General features: G+C 47.4%; 5 protein-coding genes across 5 annotated transcripts; 3 read left to right on the top strand and 2 right to left on the bottom strand.

Moving 5' to 3' along the window:
- Positions 1-902: 902 nt before the first annotated feature.
- Positions 903-1,574, top strand: DFJ58DRAFT_656584 (uncharacterized protein; the record flags this gene model as incomplete). The annotated part of the gene is made up of 2 exons (XM_041381923.1): positions 903-1,093; positions 1,136-1,574. The coding sequence occupies 2 exons, from the start codon at positions 903-905 to the stop codon at positions 1,572-1,574; spliced, it is 630 nt and encodes a 209-aa protein (XP_041246727.1).
- Positions 1,575-8,346: 6,772 nt separating this feature from the next.
- Positions 8,347-11,744, top strand: DFJ58DRAFT_715178 (uncharacterized protein; the record flags this gene model as incomplete). Its single annotated transcript, XM_041384102.1, has 11 exons — positions 8,347-8,562; positions 8,698-9,360; positions 9,417-9,543; positions 9,619-9,837; positions 9,877-9,895; positions 9,949-10,088; positions 10,186-10,530; positions 10,579-10,655; positions 10,694-10,984; positions 11,033-11,414; positions 11,470-11,744. 11 exons carry the CDS (start codon positions 8,347-8,349, stop codon positions 11,742-11,744), a joined length of 2,754 nt encoding a protein of 917 aa, XP_041246726.1.
- A 112-nt stretch (positions 11,745-11,856) lies between these two features.
- On the top strand, positions 11,857-12,785 carry DFJ58DRAFT_774539 (uncharacterized protein). The gene is made up of 3 exons (XM_041389384.1): positions 11,857-12,154; positions 12,201-12,497; positions 12,545-12,785. Exons 1-3 carry the CDS (start codon positions 11,927-11,929, stop codon positions 12,743-12,745), a joined length of 726 nt encoding a protein of 241 aa, XP_041246725.1. The 5' UTR covers positions 11,857-11,926; the 3' UTR covers positions 12,746-12,785.
- Positions 12,786-13,939: 1,154 nt separating this feature from the next.
- Positions 13,940-15,037, bottom strand: DFJ58DRAFT_725156 (uncharacterized protein; the record flags this gene model as incomplete). The annotated part of the gene is made up of 5 exons (XM_041385200.1): positions 13,940-14,278; positions 14,331-14,501; positions 14,557-14,765; positions 14,824-14,839; positions 14,879-15,037. The coding sequence occupies 5 exons, from the start codon at positions 15,035-15,037 to the stop codon at positions 13,940-13,942; spliced, it is 894 nt and encodes a 297-aa protein (XP_041246724.1).
- A 2,236-nt stretch (positions 15,038-17,273) lies between these two features.
- On the bottom strand, positions 17,274-18,130 carry DFJ58DRAFT_839219 (uncharacterized protein; the record flags this gene model as incomplete). Its single annotated transcript, XM_041392506.1, has 7 exons — positions 17,274-17,472; positions 17,565-17,659; positions 17,715-17,750; positions 17,776-17,799; positions 17,854-17,931; positions 18,003-18,033; positions 18,099-18,130. The coding sequence occupies 7 exons, from the start codon at positions 18,128-18,130 to the stop codon at positions 17,274-17,276; spliced, it is 495 nt and encodes a 164-aa protein (XP_041246723.1).
- Positions 18,131-21,001: the final 2,871 nt, after the last annotated feature.

Here is a 21,001-nt window from a genome sequence, read left to right as displayed (position 1 = left end):
ATGTCCCGAAAATGTATTGCCGAAGATCATGGAGAAGTTACGCGCCGACATCGGCACTGTCCGAGGCTGAGTTCGGTATCTGGGAAACGCCAGAAGGCATGATGTATGTAGATGGTGAGTAAATGGATCATAGGAACCACGCCACGTTCATTGTGTTCTTGCTGTGTGGCTCTCTCTTATCAGAAGGCCGAGGAAGGTTCCAAAAGGGGGAAAGATGCTGATATTGCCCGCTGGGAGGCCGAGCTTCATAAATCGCTTGCGAACAAGAAGGGGAACAGCTACCTTGTCGAAGCAAGTTCAAGCACTCGCACTGGCACAACCAGACATCCGTACCTCTCTGGTGGATGATGACACTAGTGTACGTTCGGCGGCTGCGAAGGCATTTGAGTACTTCAAGAGCATCCCGGCGCGAAAGCGATTGATCAGATGATCCCCACTTTGTTAGAGGCTTTACGCCAGCCATGTGCAAGCTCAGATACCCCACTTCAAGCCTTGAGGGAGGTCATGTCGGTATGCATCGTCTTTTTTGTTTGTGAACAAGGATGTGCTTACCCAATTCAAGGTCCGGGCGTCTACTGTGTTTTCTGTTCTCATCCCAACCTTGATTGCCATACCTATGATGGTTTTCAATGCCAGAGCTTTGGCCTCTCTTGTCACCATTGCTGGTCATGCCTTGAGCAAGCATCTCATTATCACCCTTGGAGCATTAATAAAAGGGTTTGGAAGAAGACTAAGATGATGAACTATGGAGTGCCATTGATGAGGCTGTGCATGGACTTTCAGCCTCGATAGAAGACCCAGAAGTTTGAACACCTTGATGTTACTCCTTGGATGGTCAGCTGCTTCTGCTCTGTGAGCTTGCATGTTTATTGATTGTATTCTGCTTCAGAGCTGAGAGTGATATGCCGAAATGGTGGATTCGCTCCCGCAATCTCTTTGCAGTGTTCTGCGAGGAATCTGACCTAGAGTCGTTGTTACATCGTGTTGACTGGGTCCGACAGCTTGTTTCTCTCTTCGATAGTCAAGAGGTTTCAGTCCGCACTGCGGCTTGGCAGGCATTTGATATATTTGTCAAGTCAGTACCAAAGGATGAGTAGTGCACCTAGCTGATATGCTTCTGGTTTCAGTCTAAAAGGGAGTTGCATCCGCCCTCCTTATCATTATTTCTGGTCTCACAAATGGCAGCATACGCTATCGGAAACTTGGTAGAACAGACGGAGGAGTCTGCTACCAAACCTTTCATGGTGCCATTCACTAGGCCCCTCATTTGTGTTGCAACACAAGCCACCACACATCTTCCTGGTGTGAAGACCGCCATCTTCAGTGCACTAGCATCCATGCTCGAGAGAATTCCCGGTCATATTAAACTGTTCTTCCCTCAGCTTTGGCGCATGTTTGTGAAGACAGTCAGTGACGCCTCCTCTACCGTCGTACAAACTCGTGCAGCAGACGCTTTGGGTATCCTCATGCACAGCCAGCCAAGAGTTGATCCTGTTGTCATGGAGCTTATTGCTGGTGTGAGAGCCAGCGAGGAGACTGCTGCTAGCTTCGTCCTTGCATTGCGAACATTGTGAAGAGTTCTTCTGCGCATGGTGGTATTGGAGATAAGGCTAGGGACTTCTCAATGACGCGTTCCGGGAAACTCACAAGGGTAAGTTTTATGGGGACTGGTCTCGTGCTTGTGCCAACAAATCTCTTATATTACTATGTCCAGGCAACAGCAACATCAATAGCCTCATTGGCAGCAAATCTGCAATCACTGAAGCCAATTGTAAAGTAAGTGAAAAGAACACTTCCATTTACTTTCACTGTTGACCATCATCATCAGTGCATACTTGATCTCTGGAATATCTCCATCAGTCCAAGCATCGCCTGCCATCCTTGCTGTCCTATCTCCCGATTTGAACGATTACCCAAAGCCAGTGGCCACACTGTTCACCAAAATTGGGAATCTTACGCAGTGTGGCTCTGAAAGTCGAAGGAAGTGGTGCCAACGAACGCTCCACTATATCGAGACCTGCGAGAGAAGCCAGAGACATATTGAAAAACATAGCAGTGGACGAGAAGAGCCTCGCTGAGATATTCTGATGTATTTTGGATGTGCGCTATCTTGATGATCTCACGAACATTTTCTGCGATCCTCGGGACAAAGAGGATTTGATAAATAAAATGTTACAACGTGGGTGCTGTATGGGTGCCACATTGCAAGCCCTCCTACAGCGCGCTTCTCGCGTTCCTGAGACCTAACAGCCCGGGCTCCTGAAAAAGTGCCTCAAAGCAGTTTGCCTGGTGTGCAATAGATGGGCCTCCATTAGAGACATGAAGGTTTCAGGTGTTGGGACAACCCTCAGTGCATAGTGAGTGCTTCTTCGAAGCTCGCTGATCGGGCGTTTTCAAGCTTAAAGCATACTTCCAGGAAGAGAAGACAACTTCCACAGCCCTTTTATAGAAGCCACTGACACCACGCTCACTGAGATCAAGGTTGACGAAATGAATGCTTCTGTCCCTGCCGTGGACATGATCCGTACACGTTGCCCAGAAAAATGACCGACAGACGCCAGGGTGGTCCGTATCTTCAAGTACAATAGTGTGTCAAACCTCGAGTCCCTGCTGCATAAGGTGATAAGCCAGGGCCAGCTAGCCCAACATGCTCGTCCATGGAAGAAAACAGTTCAACAAGTCGACGATTCAGATCGTACTTCCCCCCCTTCCCTTCCCTCACTGCCTGCGCGCTAATGTACAGCACGTTAATGTCGACCATGCCATACCGTGTTGCTGTACATTTTTGTCATCTTGAAATACTGAGACCCGAGACCCGAGATTTGGCACTCGGTAGTCAGTGAAATGAGTACAGAAATACATAAGATAATACACATTGTTCTCAGAAATCACAAGTTTCAAATTTCGATTTGTGAATCGAGTCTCAAGTCTCGAGACTCGAGTCACCAAGTACCGAGTACCGACACCCAACACCCAACACCCGGAATTTGGCACTCAGCATGTAAGAGAGTTGAGTTTGACATGAGCTAAGATTTTGTTTCAAAACATAAAAGCGCTCATAAAAATAAAAATAAGCAATAAGGGAGAAGAATAACATCTGAAGTGAACAAACATGATGATTATAATTGATTGTGGCAATGAGGGGAGTTGAACGGCAGAGCAGCTTCCTGGCTAAATCCTGCACAGCATCGCAACAGGGACCAAGTTACCACAACACTATCCAGCTAATAATGCACAATCGATTTTCACTTCTGCTGCCACCCATTTTTGTCGTCTTGAAATACCGAGACCCGAGACCCGAGATTCGGCACTCAGTAGTCGGTGAAATGAGTACAGAAATACATAAGTAAGATAATACACATAGTTCTCAGAAATCACAAGTTTCAAATGTTGATTTGTAAATCACAAGTCTCAAGTCTCAAGACTCGAATCACTGAGTACCAAGTACCGACACCCAACACCCAACACCCAACACCCAACACCCAGAATTCGGCACTCGGCACGCGAGACAAAAGATTGGAAACAAAATTCAAATTCGAAACTCGAAAGTACTGACTACCGAATACCGAGTACTGAGTACCGAGACCCGAGATTCGAGTGCTTTCGAGGTTCAAGTTTCAAGTTTCAAATCTGTCATCTCAAGTGCTGAGTGCCGAATTCCGGGTCTTGGGTCTTGGGTATCAGAACTCAGTGACTCAATCAATGGACTGGCAGAGGTTACATTCATTGAAAACTTGTATATACATCTATCACTATGCAATTATGTAGCCATGTCAACCTCCACAGAAGACTCTTCAACCTTCACCTCCACCTCAACATCCATGTTGCTGGAAGAGTCATATTCTGGGACAAGGTTGCTTGGATCACCTGGGTCCACAATTTTGCCGGACACATCTGGATCCTCTGGATGCACAACTTGATTGTAGTCGAACAGGAGACCCTCAATGGCAGAGGCATCTGGGAATGTTGGGGCTGCGGGTGTGGGAGCCATTGTTTTCATACTGAGATCAATCAGAGGAGGGAGTGCGGATTCTGGGGGTGACATGGTGCAGGGGCCGGATTGATCAAGCAACAAGGATGTTGCAGGGGCAGGAGTGTCGGGAAGTGGGAATGAGGGGTGCCGGTTGATGATTTCGCGCCTAAGGCCTTCATGAAGGCGTTGCAGGGTGTCAATCTTACCATCCTGCTCTGCCACATGAGCCTCGAGAAGAGTGATTCGAGCTGCGCCATCTCGAATCGCAATGGACATGGCATGGAGATCTGGCATGGGCACCCCAAGTGCTGCAGCAGGGACTGCCGACCTGGAAGATGGAGGGGCTACAAGGGAAAATGAAGGTCAGACAGTGAAGAATGAAAAACTCGGGTGACTTACGAGCTGGTGCAGGTGCAGGTGCAGGTGCCTTGACAGCAGTGATGGTCTTGCGGCGACCACGCATCTGGGTCTTGGGAGTGGTCACAGCAGTGACACCAGAAGTTCCGGCCGGGCCACGAGACTGACTGCGAGTTTGGGCCCTGGACTGGGAGGCAGGGGAAGCTTTGGAGGGGGCGGGAGTTTGGGATGCGGGGGGAGCCTTGGAGGGAGTCTTGGAGGAAGCCCTGGATGGTGTTCTGGACCTCATCTTCCGGGTAGTAGAGGAAGAACGATCGCGAGGAGGCAGGGATCCCATAGTCGCGGGGGTGCACTTGATCTTCTTTGTTGTGCAGTAGACGCACGACATACATGGAGCCCCAGCCCTCTTGTCCGGCCGAGTTGCACAAGGCCAGTTGTGCTTGTGGCAAGCATAGCATGGGTTGTTCTGTTGGTTGTATTAGTGTATGGACACTTGAGATATTTCAAAGTACTCACCGGTCCAGGAATGAGAATGTCAACTGCAGGGATGACTGGGGGTGCCTGCACTGGAGGTTCGGGAGTTGGCTGGGAGGGCTCCACAACTGCTGTGTGACTGCCGGCAATCACCTGGTATAATATAAGCACACACCCAAGTCCCGGACGCATAAATGACACTTACTGTGGCAGGGCCAAAGGGCTTCTTCTTGGGTACCCGGGGTGAGCGAGGCGAATCAGGTGTCCTTGCAACAATTGTGGAGAGCTGGGGAAGGACGACCTCCGGCACTCCACCCAAAAGTGGCTACACAAAAATGAGAGACAATGAAAAAATGAACAAGACGACATACCTGCATAACCGAGTCTTCATCATCTTCCGACTCCACGATGGGCTTGGACTTCACAACGCGAGCAGACCTCTGATGCTTGTGACTCTTCATCACGGATTTTGGGGGTTGGGAGGAGAGTCCAGAAATCAAGGGGGACTTCCTCTTCTTACTCCCTTCTGCCTTGGGGTCTGGGTCAGTGAAGACGGCCTTACCTTTCCCCTTGTCCCAGGACTCGGTGGTGGGGTTGGTGGAAGGGCCGGCGACATTGCCGGCAGGGATGGCTGGGGAGGGAAGGTTGACAGGAATTGGACCTGTGGATGGGGGGGCAGCAGTTGGGAGATTGAAGGTCTGGTCGCCCAAGGCGTTCCAGGCGAGGACCTTGGGGTACCAGGTGTGCCTCAGAATGCGAGGATCGTCATACCTGATGGAGTGCCAGTCTGGCCAGACCTTGGGAACCATGTTCCGGATGCGCTGGAGCTCTTTGGAGCATGAGATGATGAGGCCGGGAATAGGACCATCCCCGGACCCATACTCCTTGGCTACATCAGACTACCAAGATGTTAGAGAAGAAAAAGCACCCACAAACAATACATACCACAATGTAGCAACCTGTTTTCCAAAAGCCGAGTGGCTGGGACCCGGGGGAATCTGCCGGGCGGCACTGATGATGGCCATGATCTGGGCAGCGGATGCCTTGAGATGGGTCAAAGAGTTGTCAACTGGAGTGGACATGATGAGTGGGTTGAGAGATTTAAAGATCTTGAAATCAGATTGAAATCAGTTATCAGAAAGATGAAGTTTCAAACAAACAAGACATTGATGGGCAATCCACAAATTGTTTATTGTTTGTGTTTGTTTGGTCGTGGTTCAACTTTCAGCAATTGCCGGCTTTGTGTTGAACTTTGAAGTTTTTTAGATCATCAGTCAATCAGTCCACCAATTCTCCACACATGAGTTCCCATCCAGCCGTTAGATTTAATGACCCACCGGTGACCGACTATAATTCTATGGATGTGGATGACTCATCTATGGGCCGGGTATCACTAGGTATGTTGTATTCTTATCATGCCTTATCTATTCACCGGGTATCCCTTAGATGACTTAGATGACTTATACCTTGGGCCAGATGATGACATAGAATATGATTCTATGTCATCCGGACCCCCAGATGCGTCGGCTGCAATACCCGGTATGACTATACATTCCTGATGACCTGGGTTCACCATGCATGCTAACTGCACCCTTGAAGATCAATCACATCCGGGTCAAGCTGATGATGCCAGCTGTCTCATTGATCCAGACTTGTACCTCGGGCCTGAGGATGATGTCATTGATGTTGATGAGTTGCTGGACTCTGCTGATCCTCCCACTTTTGCTCCGGCTACCTCAGAGGTGTCTATTTCATGTGGGTCCATTCATTCTGGACCATTATGGAGACTGATCTTATCTCCCAAGCCAACAAATCATCTACCGAACTCCCTGCAGACCAGCCAGAGCTCAATATCGAGGATGTATGGTTGATGGTCCAGGAGCTCCATCCTATTGGAAAATACCAACACCCAGAATGTGAGTATCTGAAAGCAGAGCAGTTATCTTTGAGCTAATCTTTCTGGAAGACCAATCCGTCCAAGATCGACTCCATGATTACAAACGCCGTACTGGAGGTCTTCCTGACCCTTCCATCCAACAACTAATCAAGGCCGAGCGTCCATTCCGAACTGCTTGGGCAGAAACATCCGACAAACTGAAAAAAGCTGATACAGACCTGCAGAGGTTGCAAAGAGTTGAACAGATGAGCATTGAAATGCTCAAGGTAGTAGATTCCATGATTGAACACTTTGAAGAACAACTGACCATGTAAATTACTGCATTACAACCTGTGAATTTTCATTGACATCCCCACATCATGTACACTAACGAATTTTCCAATACATGTCCCCAGGTGTCGAACGGGACTCGATACACAATGGTCGGGATTCAATAATTGGGACTCAACACTCGGGACTCGATAGTCGGGACTTGATGTTCAGGACTCGATGGTCGATACTCGGGACTTGATGTTTGATATTTGGGAGTCAATAATCGGGACTTAACACTCAGCACTCAATATTTGGGACTCGATGTTTGATGCTCGGGACTCGATGCTCAATAGTCGGGACTCGAGGTTTGATAGTCGGGATTCAATGTTTGTGACTCAATAGTCGGGACTGAATAGTTGGGACTCAATAATCAATATTCACTAGTGGGGACTCTGCATATCATATTAGGTCAGATATATGAAAGTTACACATTGACATGTAAATACAAGCAGGTAAAGGCAGGCAGTGTAGTATCTTCCCATTACTTCTTTCCCCTTGCTCTCATCACTCGAGGGCTTGTGTCCAATGGCTGCTGTGTTGACTTACTCCAGGTTGTCCTCGCCGATGGCTCAATCACCGCTTTCTTTCCCCGCATGTTCTTCGGCGCCGGCGACCTATTGACTCATTCGGTTGCACCATCCTCCTGAACATTGCGAGTGACTCTCTCAGTCAGCCCAGTCAGGAGGTCGCCCATTCGCAATGTCAGCAGTGCACCAGTCTTCCCTCCATTGACCGGGCGAGGCTTTGGAATTGCATGTGGGACCACTGTCCCTTCATGTGCTGTTGAAGGACCAGGCTCTGTTCTGGGTCTCTTTTGCAGGGATCTACCTTCCTCTGTGTCATCATCAGCATCATCCTCCATGTGATGAGTGTCACCCTTGGGATTGCTCTCTGGATCACTCTCATGATTGGCCTCGGGATCACTGTCAGTTTTGGTCGCCGAATTCCGAGGCCTTCGGATCATAACTTGTCTGACATTACGAGTCTGATGAGAAGGTGAATTCCCGGATACAACCGAGGCTACCATGTCCCCATCTCTGTTCCTCCATGCTTTGAACAGGAATGTTGGACCTTCACCTTTCTCCTGCCGAGCATACCAGAAATTCAGTAAGGCGGTCGTGTCCCAATGTTGCAACTTCGAAGGCTCCTTCAAGTCCACATCCCCTGGAAGATACATTCTTGCCACAAAGTTATCCTGACTTTGTATGATGGTGCTCCATGGCACAACTGCCTTGACAATCCCAGAACAGATACCTGTATAAATGCATTCAATAAATGTTCGCATGTTGCGACGACGGACTCACGATAGTGCGATGTGAGAAATGCTCTGACGATGGCTTTCTTCTCCTCGAGTTTCGTTTTGGTGATGTCAGGAAGCACCGGCATCCCATCCCTGTCGATTTCGAGTTCAAAAGCAGGCTTCCTGATTCTCTTTCGACCTCCATTCACCTGTTGCCCACCATCTCGTGCCCCAGCACCTATCATGACAAAGATCAACCAATTCATTCCAGTAGCCAGAGATCAAACACTCACTGAATTGTTCCTGCACGTACTCCTGCCAAACTGGCTCGATGTCCTCCCAGTCCTTCATCTTCATGAAACTTTCCCCATCTCCTAATGCCTCATTATCATTGTGCCTGTGTTGCATTGCAATTCAAATGATAGCTAAGTATAACAAATCCAGAGTCAGAATGACTACCTCAGGCAATGGCTGCCAAGGCAGGAATCATATCTGCATCACCTCCTGGATCGAGAAGCTCCACCAGAAGATAGGAGATGTGTCATCTGCGACCAGGATGGGGTCTACAAATGTCAAGATTGTCTTGGGGAGCCACTCTATTGCACTGGCTGTTGCAGAAGTCAACATCTTTGCAATCCCTTCCATTGGATCAGTCAATGGAATGGTCAATTCTTTGAGCAAAGTTGTCTCGCTCACGTCGGACTCATCATACACCTTGGTCATGAGGGCAAACAATGTCCGGTACTTACAGATAGGTGGGATTTGTTCGAAGAAGATGAACCGGAAGACCAGCTTGAGCCTGAAGATCTACCATCTGTGTTGGGACCCAAGTTCCAGCCGAAGGAAAACACCATGGTCATCATTGACAAGTCCGGAGTTTATCGCCTCCGGGTTCGATGCTGCAATTGTCCAAATGCCATGAGTCCAGACCTTCAAATGTTTCGAGATGGATTTTTCCCCACTTCATTTAACAAGCCGAAGACTTTGTTCACCTTCAGGGTTCTCGATGATTTTCTATTGGACAACCTTGAATGTGGGACCTCGGTGATGAACTATTACAGCAAGCTCCGGCGAATGACCTCAAGGATGTTTCCACACCTTGTACCGGTAATGCCATATCTCTCTCATCTAAAGGACATTATATTGACAAGGCATGGGGCAAGGACCAATACCAAGAGCTCATGAGAGTCCCCCGACAGTGGAGGCAGTTGAAGACGATGAAATGGCATGGCTTCAGCCATTGTTCCGACAGCCCGAATGCAGGAGATCTCGCATTATTTTTCCCGGCATGTCCTCAGCCTGGGATTAATGTGTCCTTCTCAGGGGATAAATCACTTGATGAGTGAGTCTTCCTCGATACCAAAGTCACCTCAGAAGCTGAACACCTGCATCCCATGAAGCCATTTGATGAAGTTTGGCTGTCAGATGGGTTGGGATTCATGGTGGGAAAGGACAGGTATAAAACGCATCTTGCAGAGGCTGCCGACACTTTAGAAAAATCAAGCTGCAACAATCACTGGGCAGTAAATCAAGCAAATGCAGCTCGGCACAAGCTGGAATCCACGGGCATTGGGGGAGTAGCCTGTGCTTGACACGGTTGCTTTGTTCCTCACTCAATGGTAGATTTTCAGAAAGGCGAAAGGCAAGCTGACCCAGCCATTTGATATTCACGAGTTAACCATGCATCATTCACAGACAAATGAACATGGACTATGCCCTTTGTGAGGCTGCCCGGCACAACATGAAAGGCATCACCAGGGCGGTCACCTTCTATGATATCAACTGTCAATACAACAAGCACTTTCGGGTTTGGGTGGATCGAAGCCGATTTAATGGTTCCAGAATTGACCATCATTCCTGGAATCAGGTTGTGGCACATCCACGGACATCAGGGCAGCTGCTATGTCTGATATGCGTCGAATTTTATCAAAGGCATCGGTCGGATTGATGGAGAGATCATGGAGACCCTATGGCCATGTCTCAACCTAATTTCCCCTGCTGCTCGGGGAATGTCATCCCCGCATCGAAAGGAATGTCTCGATTATCAGATGAATGATTCCAATTTCTGCAAGATGATCTGCATGAAAAGGACCCTTTGCCGAAAATACAAGCAGGCGAAGAATGGCATTGCCGAAAGTGAAAAGGCTTTCGACATACTCAATGAAGCAGCACCCAGTGATTCAAAGACAGAGTGGCTTGCCAGCGAGAGGATCACTCAGTCCAGCAGAATAAATAATCCTGCGGCTATGGATGTATATGAGATTAATATCAAGAAGGGTTAGTTGACTTTGTCTCCATCAAAGTCTGAATTAATTTTGCACTCAGCACCAAGCAAAAAGGAGATCGAGCTTAGACTACTAGAGGAGGGTAATGCCCGAAATGCAGCACCTGCTCGCAGATCTGTGGCGACATGGATATCAATGGGTTGGCGATTGAAGAGGCTCAAATCGCATTGCTCATCGAGGTCCGAAGAATTGGTAGAAGAACTACTGAGACACAGAAGTTAGACATCGCCCGGCAACGCGATCGTCTCCAAGGACAGATAGATGGATTCACTCAGTCTGCTATTATGCATCTCAGAGAGGGATTTGATGCAGATGATGATACTGAAGACTTGAACTTGGACATTCTTGATGATCTCGATGATGACTTGGCGGACTTCACCGAGACATCTGACACATGGGCAAACTCTCCTGAGCTCACTGTAATCCCATTGCCATCAAACCTCAGGGTAGATTGATGCAGACGCTGTATGGCAGACAATCTCATTCCACTGGAGATGTCTCTTCGTGAAGGGCAGGCCAATGACTCCCTTCACAACCTCCGAATTCACTTGTGCAACAAGGCGATTCTGTTTCAAACAACAGTTAGGCAAGCCAAATCCCAGGCCCTGAAAACTCGAGCTTGGTCCCAGGTGACGTCGGTGCAGCAGGCAGTGTCCCTCCATGCCAGTATGTATACAAAGACGAGGAAGCAAATGATGCAACTGGAGCCAGGGCAAGACCAGGCTCAGAAATACAAACCCCTGCTTCGAGAGCAACTCAAAATCAGCACTGCCGTCGGCGATCCAAATGCCCGAGGTCAGCGAAACGAGTCCCTCGCTTGGTTCTGGTCAGTCGAAGTCGACCTTGGGGGTCCCGATCACTCGTGGAATGAGGAATGTGAGTTTGGGCATGCTTGATGTGTCCCGCGCTCAGCTGACGGAGTCATCTGAAGTTTACCAAGTTCATTGGCTCCAGGCAAAGGCACTACGGGATCGATGGAAGGAAGAAATGATGTTGGTCCAATTGGAGATGGATTGGACATGTAACTTTTTCTTGTGGAAAGCAACCCAATGGGGTGACAGGATGCGCGAATCATTGGTGAAACACCTTCCGGGTCATGCATGCTACTCGGGAAGGCAATCCCAAATGTATTCATTGCTGGCACTGGATGCCCAGGCAGCATTTCAAGACCTGAAGACTGGGTTTATAGATGCTCGAGATGAATGAATTTTTTTGCCAACGATATGAAACAGCTACTTTGACCCAAACATTTTAGTCCCAGGAATTGGCCGGGTCAACCCATGTCGGAGTTTGAAAAATTTTATCAATCAACCAGTGGCTCATATCTTCACCTCCAAACCAACTGCCATTGTCATTGTCATTTCCAGCTTCATAATCCTGCATTAACCATGTCTGTATTGCATACTCCCCCAACATCCCCTTCTAATTCTCAGACTTCCGGCAATGGGTTCCGACCCCTCACACTCACTCAGGCAGATATTGCAGCTACAATGTCAATGGCTGCATCTCGCATCCGAGCGTCCATCTCTCAATATCAGATGGAGGCTGCCCACACCCAGGAGCCTTCTGCTACTCGGATCATGCACTTTAAAGCCAGGCTGCAATGGGAGATAGCTGTAAGAGACTGATGACTGTGGTGGTCAATGCTGACATTTCCAACAGACTTTTGTGACTCCCATCCTGCAGTACTCAGCTGCAAGGAACATCATTTCGGTTGTTCCGAGCCTAGTTGCTCATATTCTTCAGTTGATTCCTGAGCTCACCTGGAACATGGTTCCAGACCACATCTTTTCATCCCACCTATGCCAGTTTCAAGACGTTGCAGATCTGGGGGATCCCTCCCGCATTGTATCCACCTATGGTACTCAATGGTGGACCGGACCAACTGCCATCCCAAACGAATTATGGCCATGGGATCAGGTATTCGCTAATTGTGTCTGTCACTACCAGCATTGGCTAGTAAGACTTGTACAGAATTTCCTTGAGTGATGACTAATCCTTTCTAGTCTGGCGTTGAGGACGAACGTCTTGTTGTTCCCGAGCAGGTGGATGAAAGCTCGGTTGCAACGCTGAAGGCACTGAGGTGGATGAGGGAACACCTCCTGACAGTGATTGAGGATCAACAAGCTGGCCTCCATGAAAAGATGGCAGAGATTCAGATGTACACCGCTGTCCTAACCAAATTGAACCCAAGGGGACCAGAGTAGTTCTAGTCCTTCAGTTCAGAATGTTGAAGTCTAAATTCTGTACATGATGAAATAAGTACTGAAAATTACATGCTGACTTTCGAATATCTGACCTATTGCTATATGCTGAGTCCTGCATACCAAATATCGAGTATCGAGATCCAGATATCTTGAGTCCCAAATATTGAGTCCCAAACATAGAGTCCCGAATATCCAGTCCTGAAGCCCAAGATTTGAGACGAGACTTGAAACTCGAACATTGCTATGAGTTGCGAGTTTTGAGTCCCCACTATCAACCATCGAGTCCTGACTACCGAGTCTTGAACCCCGAGTCCCGACAATCGAGTCCCACAGCCCGACTATCAAGTCTTGAAACCCACATCCGCACTATCGAGTCCCGACTACCAAGTCTTGAAACCCAAGTCCTGACAATCAACTCCCGAAGCCCGAGATTTGAGTGCCGACCATCGAGTATCGAGTCCCCAATATCGAGACCCGAAACCCGAAGCCCGAGATTCGACACTCAAAACAAATCAAAACTCAAAACAAAACATGACACTTTCTTGAATCACCGAGTACCGAAACCCGAGTACCGGGTACCGAGTCTTGAAACCCGAATCCGCACTATCAAGTCCTGACTACCGAGTCTTGAAACCCGAGTCCCAACAATCGACTCCCGAAGCCCGAGATTTGAGTGCTGACCATCGAGTATTGAGTCCCTATTATCGAGACCCGAAACCCAAAGCCCGAGCTTCGACACTCAAAACAAATCAAAACTCAAAACTCAAAACATGACACTCATCAATTTTGGGAGTTGTTTTCTTGAATCACCAAGTACTGGGTACCGTATACTGAAACCCGCTACTTGGTAGTCGGTGAAATGTGTACAAAATCACTATGGAGTATACTCGAATATCGAGTTCCGGCTATCAAGACCCGAAACCTGAATGTCGAGTATGGAGTGCCTAATATCTAGTATCATGTGTTTGAAGGTGGGTACTAACACAGGTAACTACCTTTTCTACTTCTTCCAATCCAACCTTGCCCATCCACACGACGGAATCCTGGCATAAATATGAACAGCATCCCTCATATACCATGCCCAGGCAATCCGATCCCCTTCCACTGCATGAACCGCGTGTCTGACAATCCTTCCAGAAAACGCAATCATGCACCCCAGATTGTACCTGAACTCCAGCTGCAGGCTTGGCATACTCATCCAAGCATTAGAATAATTCCCCACGCTAGTGAGAATATCGAAGCATTCGGAAATTGATGAGGGGTCTCGATGATTTGGGGTTTCCCGATTGCATATGACAGTGAGGCTGTTAAAACCATTGCCCAGTACTGGAGAGTCTCTGACATCTTCGGCAGTTCCTTGCTTTGTGCCTTTTCTCCGAGGTTCGCAAAGGCTTGCAACCCTGCCCAGTACTGCTCAGGATGCATCACCCTGAGTGCCGCTGTGGCAATGGCTGCTGGCCTCGCAATGGCTTTGAGGATGTTCTTGGAGGATGGTCCCTTCAATGATGCAGATACCTCTGGATCGGACTGATTCTATGGGATTGGTGAGTTTAACTACCAAGATCGCCATCTCATCAGATCCTACCTCGTGCCCCTGGTGAAACCATGCCAGAGATAAATTAACGCATCCGGGAGTTAGGACATCATTTTCCGAGCTTGGTGTAAACCACTGTTGATTAGTCCGCCAAATCCCATCAAGCTTTATGCTTTGTTCGAGCATGGGAGCAAGCAAATCCGAGGCTGCCCAAATTTCATTCTGTACATACCATTTGATGTTCAATATCCATCCAGTAACAATATATATATAACACCTGGGTGGCATCGGTCAAGGCATCAGGGAGGTACCATGCGATGATGGCACCGGATGCATCAAGAATTGTCGCGGGTATGTCGATCAACTTTGTGCCCTCATGGCCAGGAGGACACCTCTCGAGCAACTTTTCCTCTCTCTCTTCATTACGCCCCGTGTCCTTTGGGGAGATCAATTTGCTATATCTTGCAATATCAATCGGCATCTGAACTGTGATGAAGCAATTTGACTGATAAAACGAATTTTCCGAATCTGCAGGAAGACTCACTGGGATTTTTATATGCCTTTATGAGCCAATCAACCAATCAATCACAAGCCATCACCAGATCAGTGTCTAGGTTTGGAGAAGGTATAACTGGGTCTCCTCCTGTCTTCTCTGCATTGAATTTCTGTTCCGTATAATCACATGCCACATGAGTGACAGTCAGGGCCCAAGTGTGCAAGAGGGTTATTTCATCATCGGAAGTGGAAGAAACATCCATGATTGAACTGATCTTGTGAGATCAGAAGCTGAATCCTGAATGTCCGCACTTTGGTGTTAAAGGGGGTGGAGATTGAGAGGATCAGATAAGGGAGCCTTGGATGATCTGAGCTTTCAAAGATCTATTATCTCTTATCATCTATTGCTCAATGAAATACCACATGATTGGAAGTCTGTTGGATGTCAGATACTCGTTTGTCAAGACCCGGGCCTCGGATCTCGGTACACTTCACTTGATTTTGATACCTGGGACACCATAGTTGGAACTTGTCTCGAATCTTGGGTCCCAGGTCTCAATGATCGGGACTTGATACTCGATTGTCGTGATTCAATGGTCAGGCGTCGGGTTTCATGACTCGGTAGTTGGGACTCGATGGTCGGGACTCGATGGTCGGGACTCGATGGTCGGGACTTGATGGTCGGGACTTGATGGTCGGGACTCAATGGTCGATTTTCGGGATTCAATAGTTGGGGCTCAGATATTGGTACACTTCACTCGATTTTCAGTGGTCGGAACTTGGCATTTGGCATTTGGTAGGCTTGGATGATGTTGGCTTTCAAAGATCTATTATCATCCATTGCTCAATGAGATACCAGATGATTGGAAGTGTGCTGGACATCACATATTTGTTTGTCGAGACCCGGGTCTCGGAACTCGGTACACTTCGCTCGAGTTTCCACTTCACCCCTTTGCAAAGCTCCGTGTTATACCACATCATTAGATGACTTTGAATAATTACCTCCTTTGATTTGGATGATATACAACTAGCTGAGCTCCATCATGTCTACAATTATCATTCTCCTGGGCCCACCCATCTATCTTATATACCCCCACATCGGCCTACCCATCTATGCAATATATGTCTCCCGTCAGCCCACCCGTATATAATACATCTTTTACTGCTCCCTCGGCCCACCTGTCTAATATGATATATATCTGGGCCCACCTGTCTATGTGATAACAAGCACCCTTGATATACCTGGCTATTTGATACATATCTACCTTGGTACACCCATCTACATAATATCCAACTACCTCGGCCGATCCGTCTATTAAAAATTCATGTCCATCGGCCCACCCATCTACTTTACATATTCCCCACCTGGACCCACCCGTCTCCATCAGGAATAATAACACTCCCGGCCCATCCGTCACAGTCGAGGATATATCTACCTTCGGCCCATGGTCCGCTGGCCCGTATCATATGAGATATTATGCACATCCATCCACTCGTATAATACGGAGATATGTTACTGCAATATGTGCGCTAATGTCGACCATACCGTACCGTGTTGCTGTATTCTGGACGGCGAACACAGAGCGTTACAACAACCTCATCCCCGGTGTCAACAACTTAGGTCGCCACTGCGACAACACGCCTGTAGTAAGCGATCCGAGCTTTTCATCCATCATTTTGAGTTCAATTAGTCACGCGGGCGCTAGTTGTTGCAGATATTTTTCTTGCCCTGACCTTTCTCTCACCTCCTGGCCTCCCCATACATACATTCCCTTCAGTAACACTCAAGAGCTGAAATCACAAAGCGACCTGAATGCTCCTGATATGTTCCAAACCCAGAGTGATGAAACATATCAGATCAATACCGTCCACCTGTCCAACTTGTCGGGGTTCAGTTGGCAAGCAAGAACCATTCAAGGCCATAGCCCTGTGTCAAATTTTGAGCTCCATAATGTCAATTTTTGGGGGTGCATGCGGTGAAGATCTACCCACCAATTGGACAGGGTACTTTCCAGAGTACTAAGTGAATATTTCATGATTGGGAGCAGTGGTTCGACGTTCAACATAGGTCGTCATCCCGTGCTTCCGTGATTAAATCATTCTTCACCCCTTTTTGTTGCGTCTATCGTGATGCATCTCTATTACACTATTTGATCCTTCCGGAGGTATGTCACTCCCTAATACCAATAGCCAGGAAATTCTTGATTGACTCTTGACGCATGCAAGTGACCCTGTTTTAAACTGGTAAACACAATGTACTAAGGATTCTGTATCATTCTAACAATAAATTCCCCTCCCCGTGATAAGTCGCTGTGGCATCCATTGCACATTGGACGTCAGCGCCCCACGCACCCATTATCTCGCAACATTCAGAGTCATCGCATTGGGTCAAGTATCACGTACATCCGATGCAGTGAGAATGCATCTCGTTCATTCCAAGTACAATGCCTACAAATTTATCTGCGTAGCATAAGCTTGCACCTCTTAGATATCTCCACATTAGAGTATTTGTCGAAGGCATTGAAATACGAAGTTACCAGGGACAGTGAAGTCCTTCCAAGCATCCATGAGCATCTCCTTGGTGAGCCCCGAACCACGCTTGGGGTCGTAATACGAGGCAGTCATGATGTGCATGAAGCACCAGAATACCGCAGGAGTTTGGAAGTAAACATGGGAAATTGGAAATTGCTTCCTTGATCTGAAGAGATACCACATTCAAGTTGGCCTGAAACAAATGATATTTGATGTCACGGAGGGAAGTGAATAATGATCTCCACCAAAATCGCTCACCCCAGGTGCTTTCGATTGGCTGAAAGTGTGGTCAGCAAATCCAGCCTCAAGTGAATGGACATGGACAATGTCCCCAAACTTAAGAAGAAGCCAAGCTGTAGAGATCGCACATCAGTGAGAAACGAAGAAGAGAAGTCAAGGCACACTTACGACACTGACCACACTTTTCAGGCGCAACCATGACAACTGAAGCAGATTGCGGGGGGCTTACAGAAACATCTGTATTAGCCCACATCTGAAAGGGCCTCTGTAATTTTCAATGTGAATTTTCAAGTGAGGTTGTACTAACTTGCTTGAAGGGCAAGAAATCAGGGGACCGGCATGGAGGCCAAATCAAATCCAATCGCAATTGCTGGAGTCCCCATCCCTTTGTTTACTATCTCGATTCGAGATCAAATGTGACTTGAAGGAAGGGTATTTTCTTCTCGGAAACAGTACCCACTTCGCCCTTTGTATGACTGCCTCGAGCCTGTCAGCGGACTGTCAAACCTAAAGCCCTCGTAATTTGGTCCCTTCAAGGATAACAATATTTACCTTGTAACTTGACTTGCGAAATATTTGCCCATGATTTCAAGAGGTGGAAATGCAGTATCAAGCACTACCCGAGAACTTTGCGGATTTTCTTCTGAAGTTACTAATTAGAATTACAAGTGTGAAAACCGAAATGCTTTGTTAGTGGCAGTAGGAGAAAGTTGGAAACTGCTAGGTGACAACGTTTACGCTTAACTGAAGCGAAGGTTGTGGAGAACGTGCTGATGGGTCACCTTGTGATTCATCCAAATCACTATGTTCTGATGTAAGAACCTGATAAGCAGAATACAGATAAGTGTCCCGATGCTGGATTGATGGAATGTCTAAATTAAGTACCTCGTTGTCGGCGTTGGAGATGAAAGAATCTCAGTCCCGAGTCGTGAATTGTGAATTGTGAGGCTGCTGCATGACAAGATGCTATGGCATGTGGTATAATCCTGAGGGTTCCTGAGGGTATCTGGTATGGTGATAATGAATGGATCGTAGTGTGCTTAAGGATGACAATAGATTATATAGAACTGGGACTGTCGGACGCGACCGATGATTGGGTAATGAAGAGATTGTCTAAAACTGCTGTCTCAATGGATATCTACGACAACAAAAGGACATAGGACAATTCTACAGACCTCTATTCAGATGGTTTTCTGTTAAGAAATGTAATCATTCCCTTATCCGCCAGCTGTGTATAAGTAAAAATACATGTTCTTGTCAAAATAGCTGAAATTTTGGACTCCTGGCGTCAGGTGGTGTTTGGGATTCACCGAACACCCGGTGTTCGCATGTAATCGCAGCATCTAGATCATACATACCAAATGCTGTCACTCCAGTGGATTTTTGACATGGGAAAGACCTCCATCAATCATTCCAAAGAATCGTAAATCTAAGGTGGTTTTACTTGTTCGGAGCCGCCCAAGGTGATGTGTGCATAATTTACTACAACCTATTATTGTGTTGGAGGGAATGTACCCTAGCTTTCACAGTGGACATCAAGTTGGTGAAGCAGCCCCGTTGGACTAATCCCAGGAAGATCTTGATATGCATTCATTATCGCATCGCACTTCTTAATCGTTCATACCGCACATAGGCGCTGTGTACTCGTCGGGTGGAAAAGTCCCTTTGTGAGATCTGAGGTGCTTACTACAGTCCTACATAATTTAACCCCACAGCACTCGCACCCCGCTAGATCTTTACATGAATAATGAAGGTTCGTCTCCCACAGCCATGATGCAAGTCATCTATTTGATTATCGTCCTTATCACACACATTTTAGTTTACCTACATGCCTTCTTCCCTCCCTCCATAGAGCGGCTATGCCCTTGGCAAGTTCCGGTGTTCCTTCTGACCTTCCTCCCATATACGTGTCTTTTATGTGTTTACTCTCATCACAGGTGACTTGGAAGCGGTGTGTATCAGTATTGAGAACAGGAAAGGTAGAGAATCCCGTGGAATTTCCATTCCATGCACATCCTCAACAATTGATCATCCACTCGCACAGGTACAATCACATTCTCAAGGCACCCTCTTGCATCCTATCCCTAACGCTCCAGAGCCTCCTTCTATGTCCTCCAAGCTGCCAACACAGCCTACACCTCCGAAGACTTTCCCTCATCATCAAGATGTCAATTGGTGTGATAGGCATAACTGACGCTGGTGATTCGGAACAACTCTTGCAACACTTATCGTGCAGGCGTCGTGAATATACGCATGTCCTCCTTCTATATGACTATACTAACATTTCATTTCTTATTTAGTGTATGCCTCTAGACAAAGTGGACTTGGATTGGAGACCATTTAGAGTGCATGATGTGGCATGCCAAACCACTCAGGTCACGTCCCATATGCATTCCGCATGGTTATTCCTCAGTATTTCCCTCGCAAAAGTATTGCAGTGTGCACTGTAGTTGCAAATTCTACCCATAATTAAATGTTAAATGCTCATACTTCAATAGATCTTATTGATCATACTGTCTCTTTAACTTCCAGTAAATCAGCGGCTGGCTTGACAGCTTCAAAAAGGGTTTCTGTAAGTTGCCAATATGTGATATCCGAGGGCACGAAACTGACGTGAGAACTTTGGGTGCGGCGGCATTCATTTGGACTAGGGATTTTGTACAATTCCAGCGCAACAAATATATAATATCCCCAAATAATCTGTTCAGCTTCTTGTCATGCGATCAGAGGTCCCGCTGAATTCGGGGTTTCCCCTCGAAATTGCTGTATGGCTGCTCGTTTGTCCATTATTTAATAACTGTGATGGCCGAGCAAACATGAGTATTGAACCTACCTGGCATTGATAACTCACTCCATGTCTGTTAGCTCAGTCGCCTCTCCACATCAAACCGACAGTCACTCGGCATTTCACCTTGAAGTAGAGTGTCCAATGTCTTCTTTCAGTAAGTTTTCGTTCATCACCTCAAGTGCATCCTCTAACCAGAGGTCTACCTACCCTCACCAACCACATATCTTCATATCGCTTTGCATCTTCTGCTTGCATTCATGAATCACTGTCGGCCATCACACGCTGGCAATCAAACAAACCTGCGTTCTTCATGCCTCTACCTATACGCTGTCATCACAATGCTATAAAACAAAATGGGACTCCAGGCCAAACATGTGCCTTCTGTTGATATCGCATCAACGGGCCCATATATGCTGTCATCACAACACGCCTCTCGCCATATGTATCACATCAACGGCCACCCCCCCCCCTTTTCTTGTCGCTATCACAGCAAGCGGCCACCTCATTCATGGCTAACAACCAGGCGCTGCTGCATCAGCAAACGACTGTGTCATCATACCAGCCAACAAATCAGAAGCGACCTTTCCAGTCAGCGGAAGACCTGGCTGGAAGTAACAAGAAGGTATGCACCATTCGCACACCTGTTACTTCTGGCCCCTTCCCCTGT

The sequence above is a fragment of the Suillus subalutaceus genome (genome assembly GCF_016647625.1).
Source record: "Suillus subalutaceus strain FC151 chromosome Unknown DFJ58scaffold_24, whole genome shotgun sequence".
Classification (NCBI taxonomy): domain Eukaryota; kingdom Fungi; phylum Basidiomycota; class Agaricomycetes; order Boletales; family Suillaceae; genus Suillus; species Suillus subalutaceus.
This window is presented reverse-complemented; position numbering and strand designations above follow the sequence as displayed.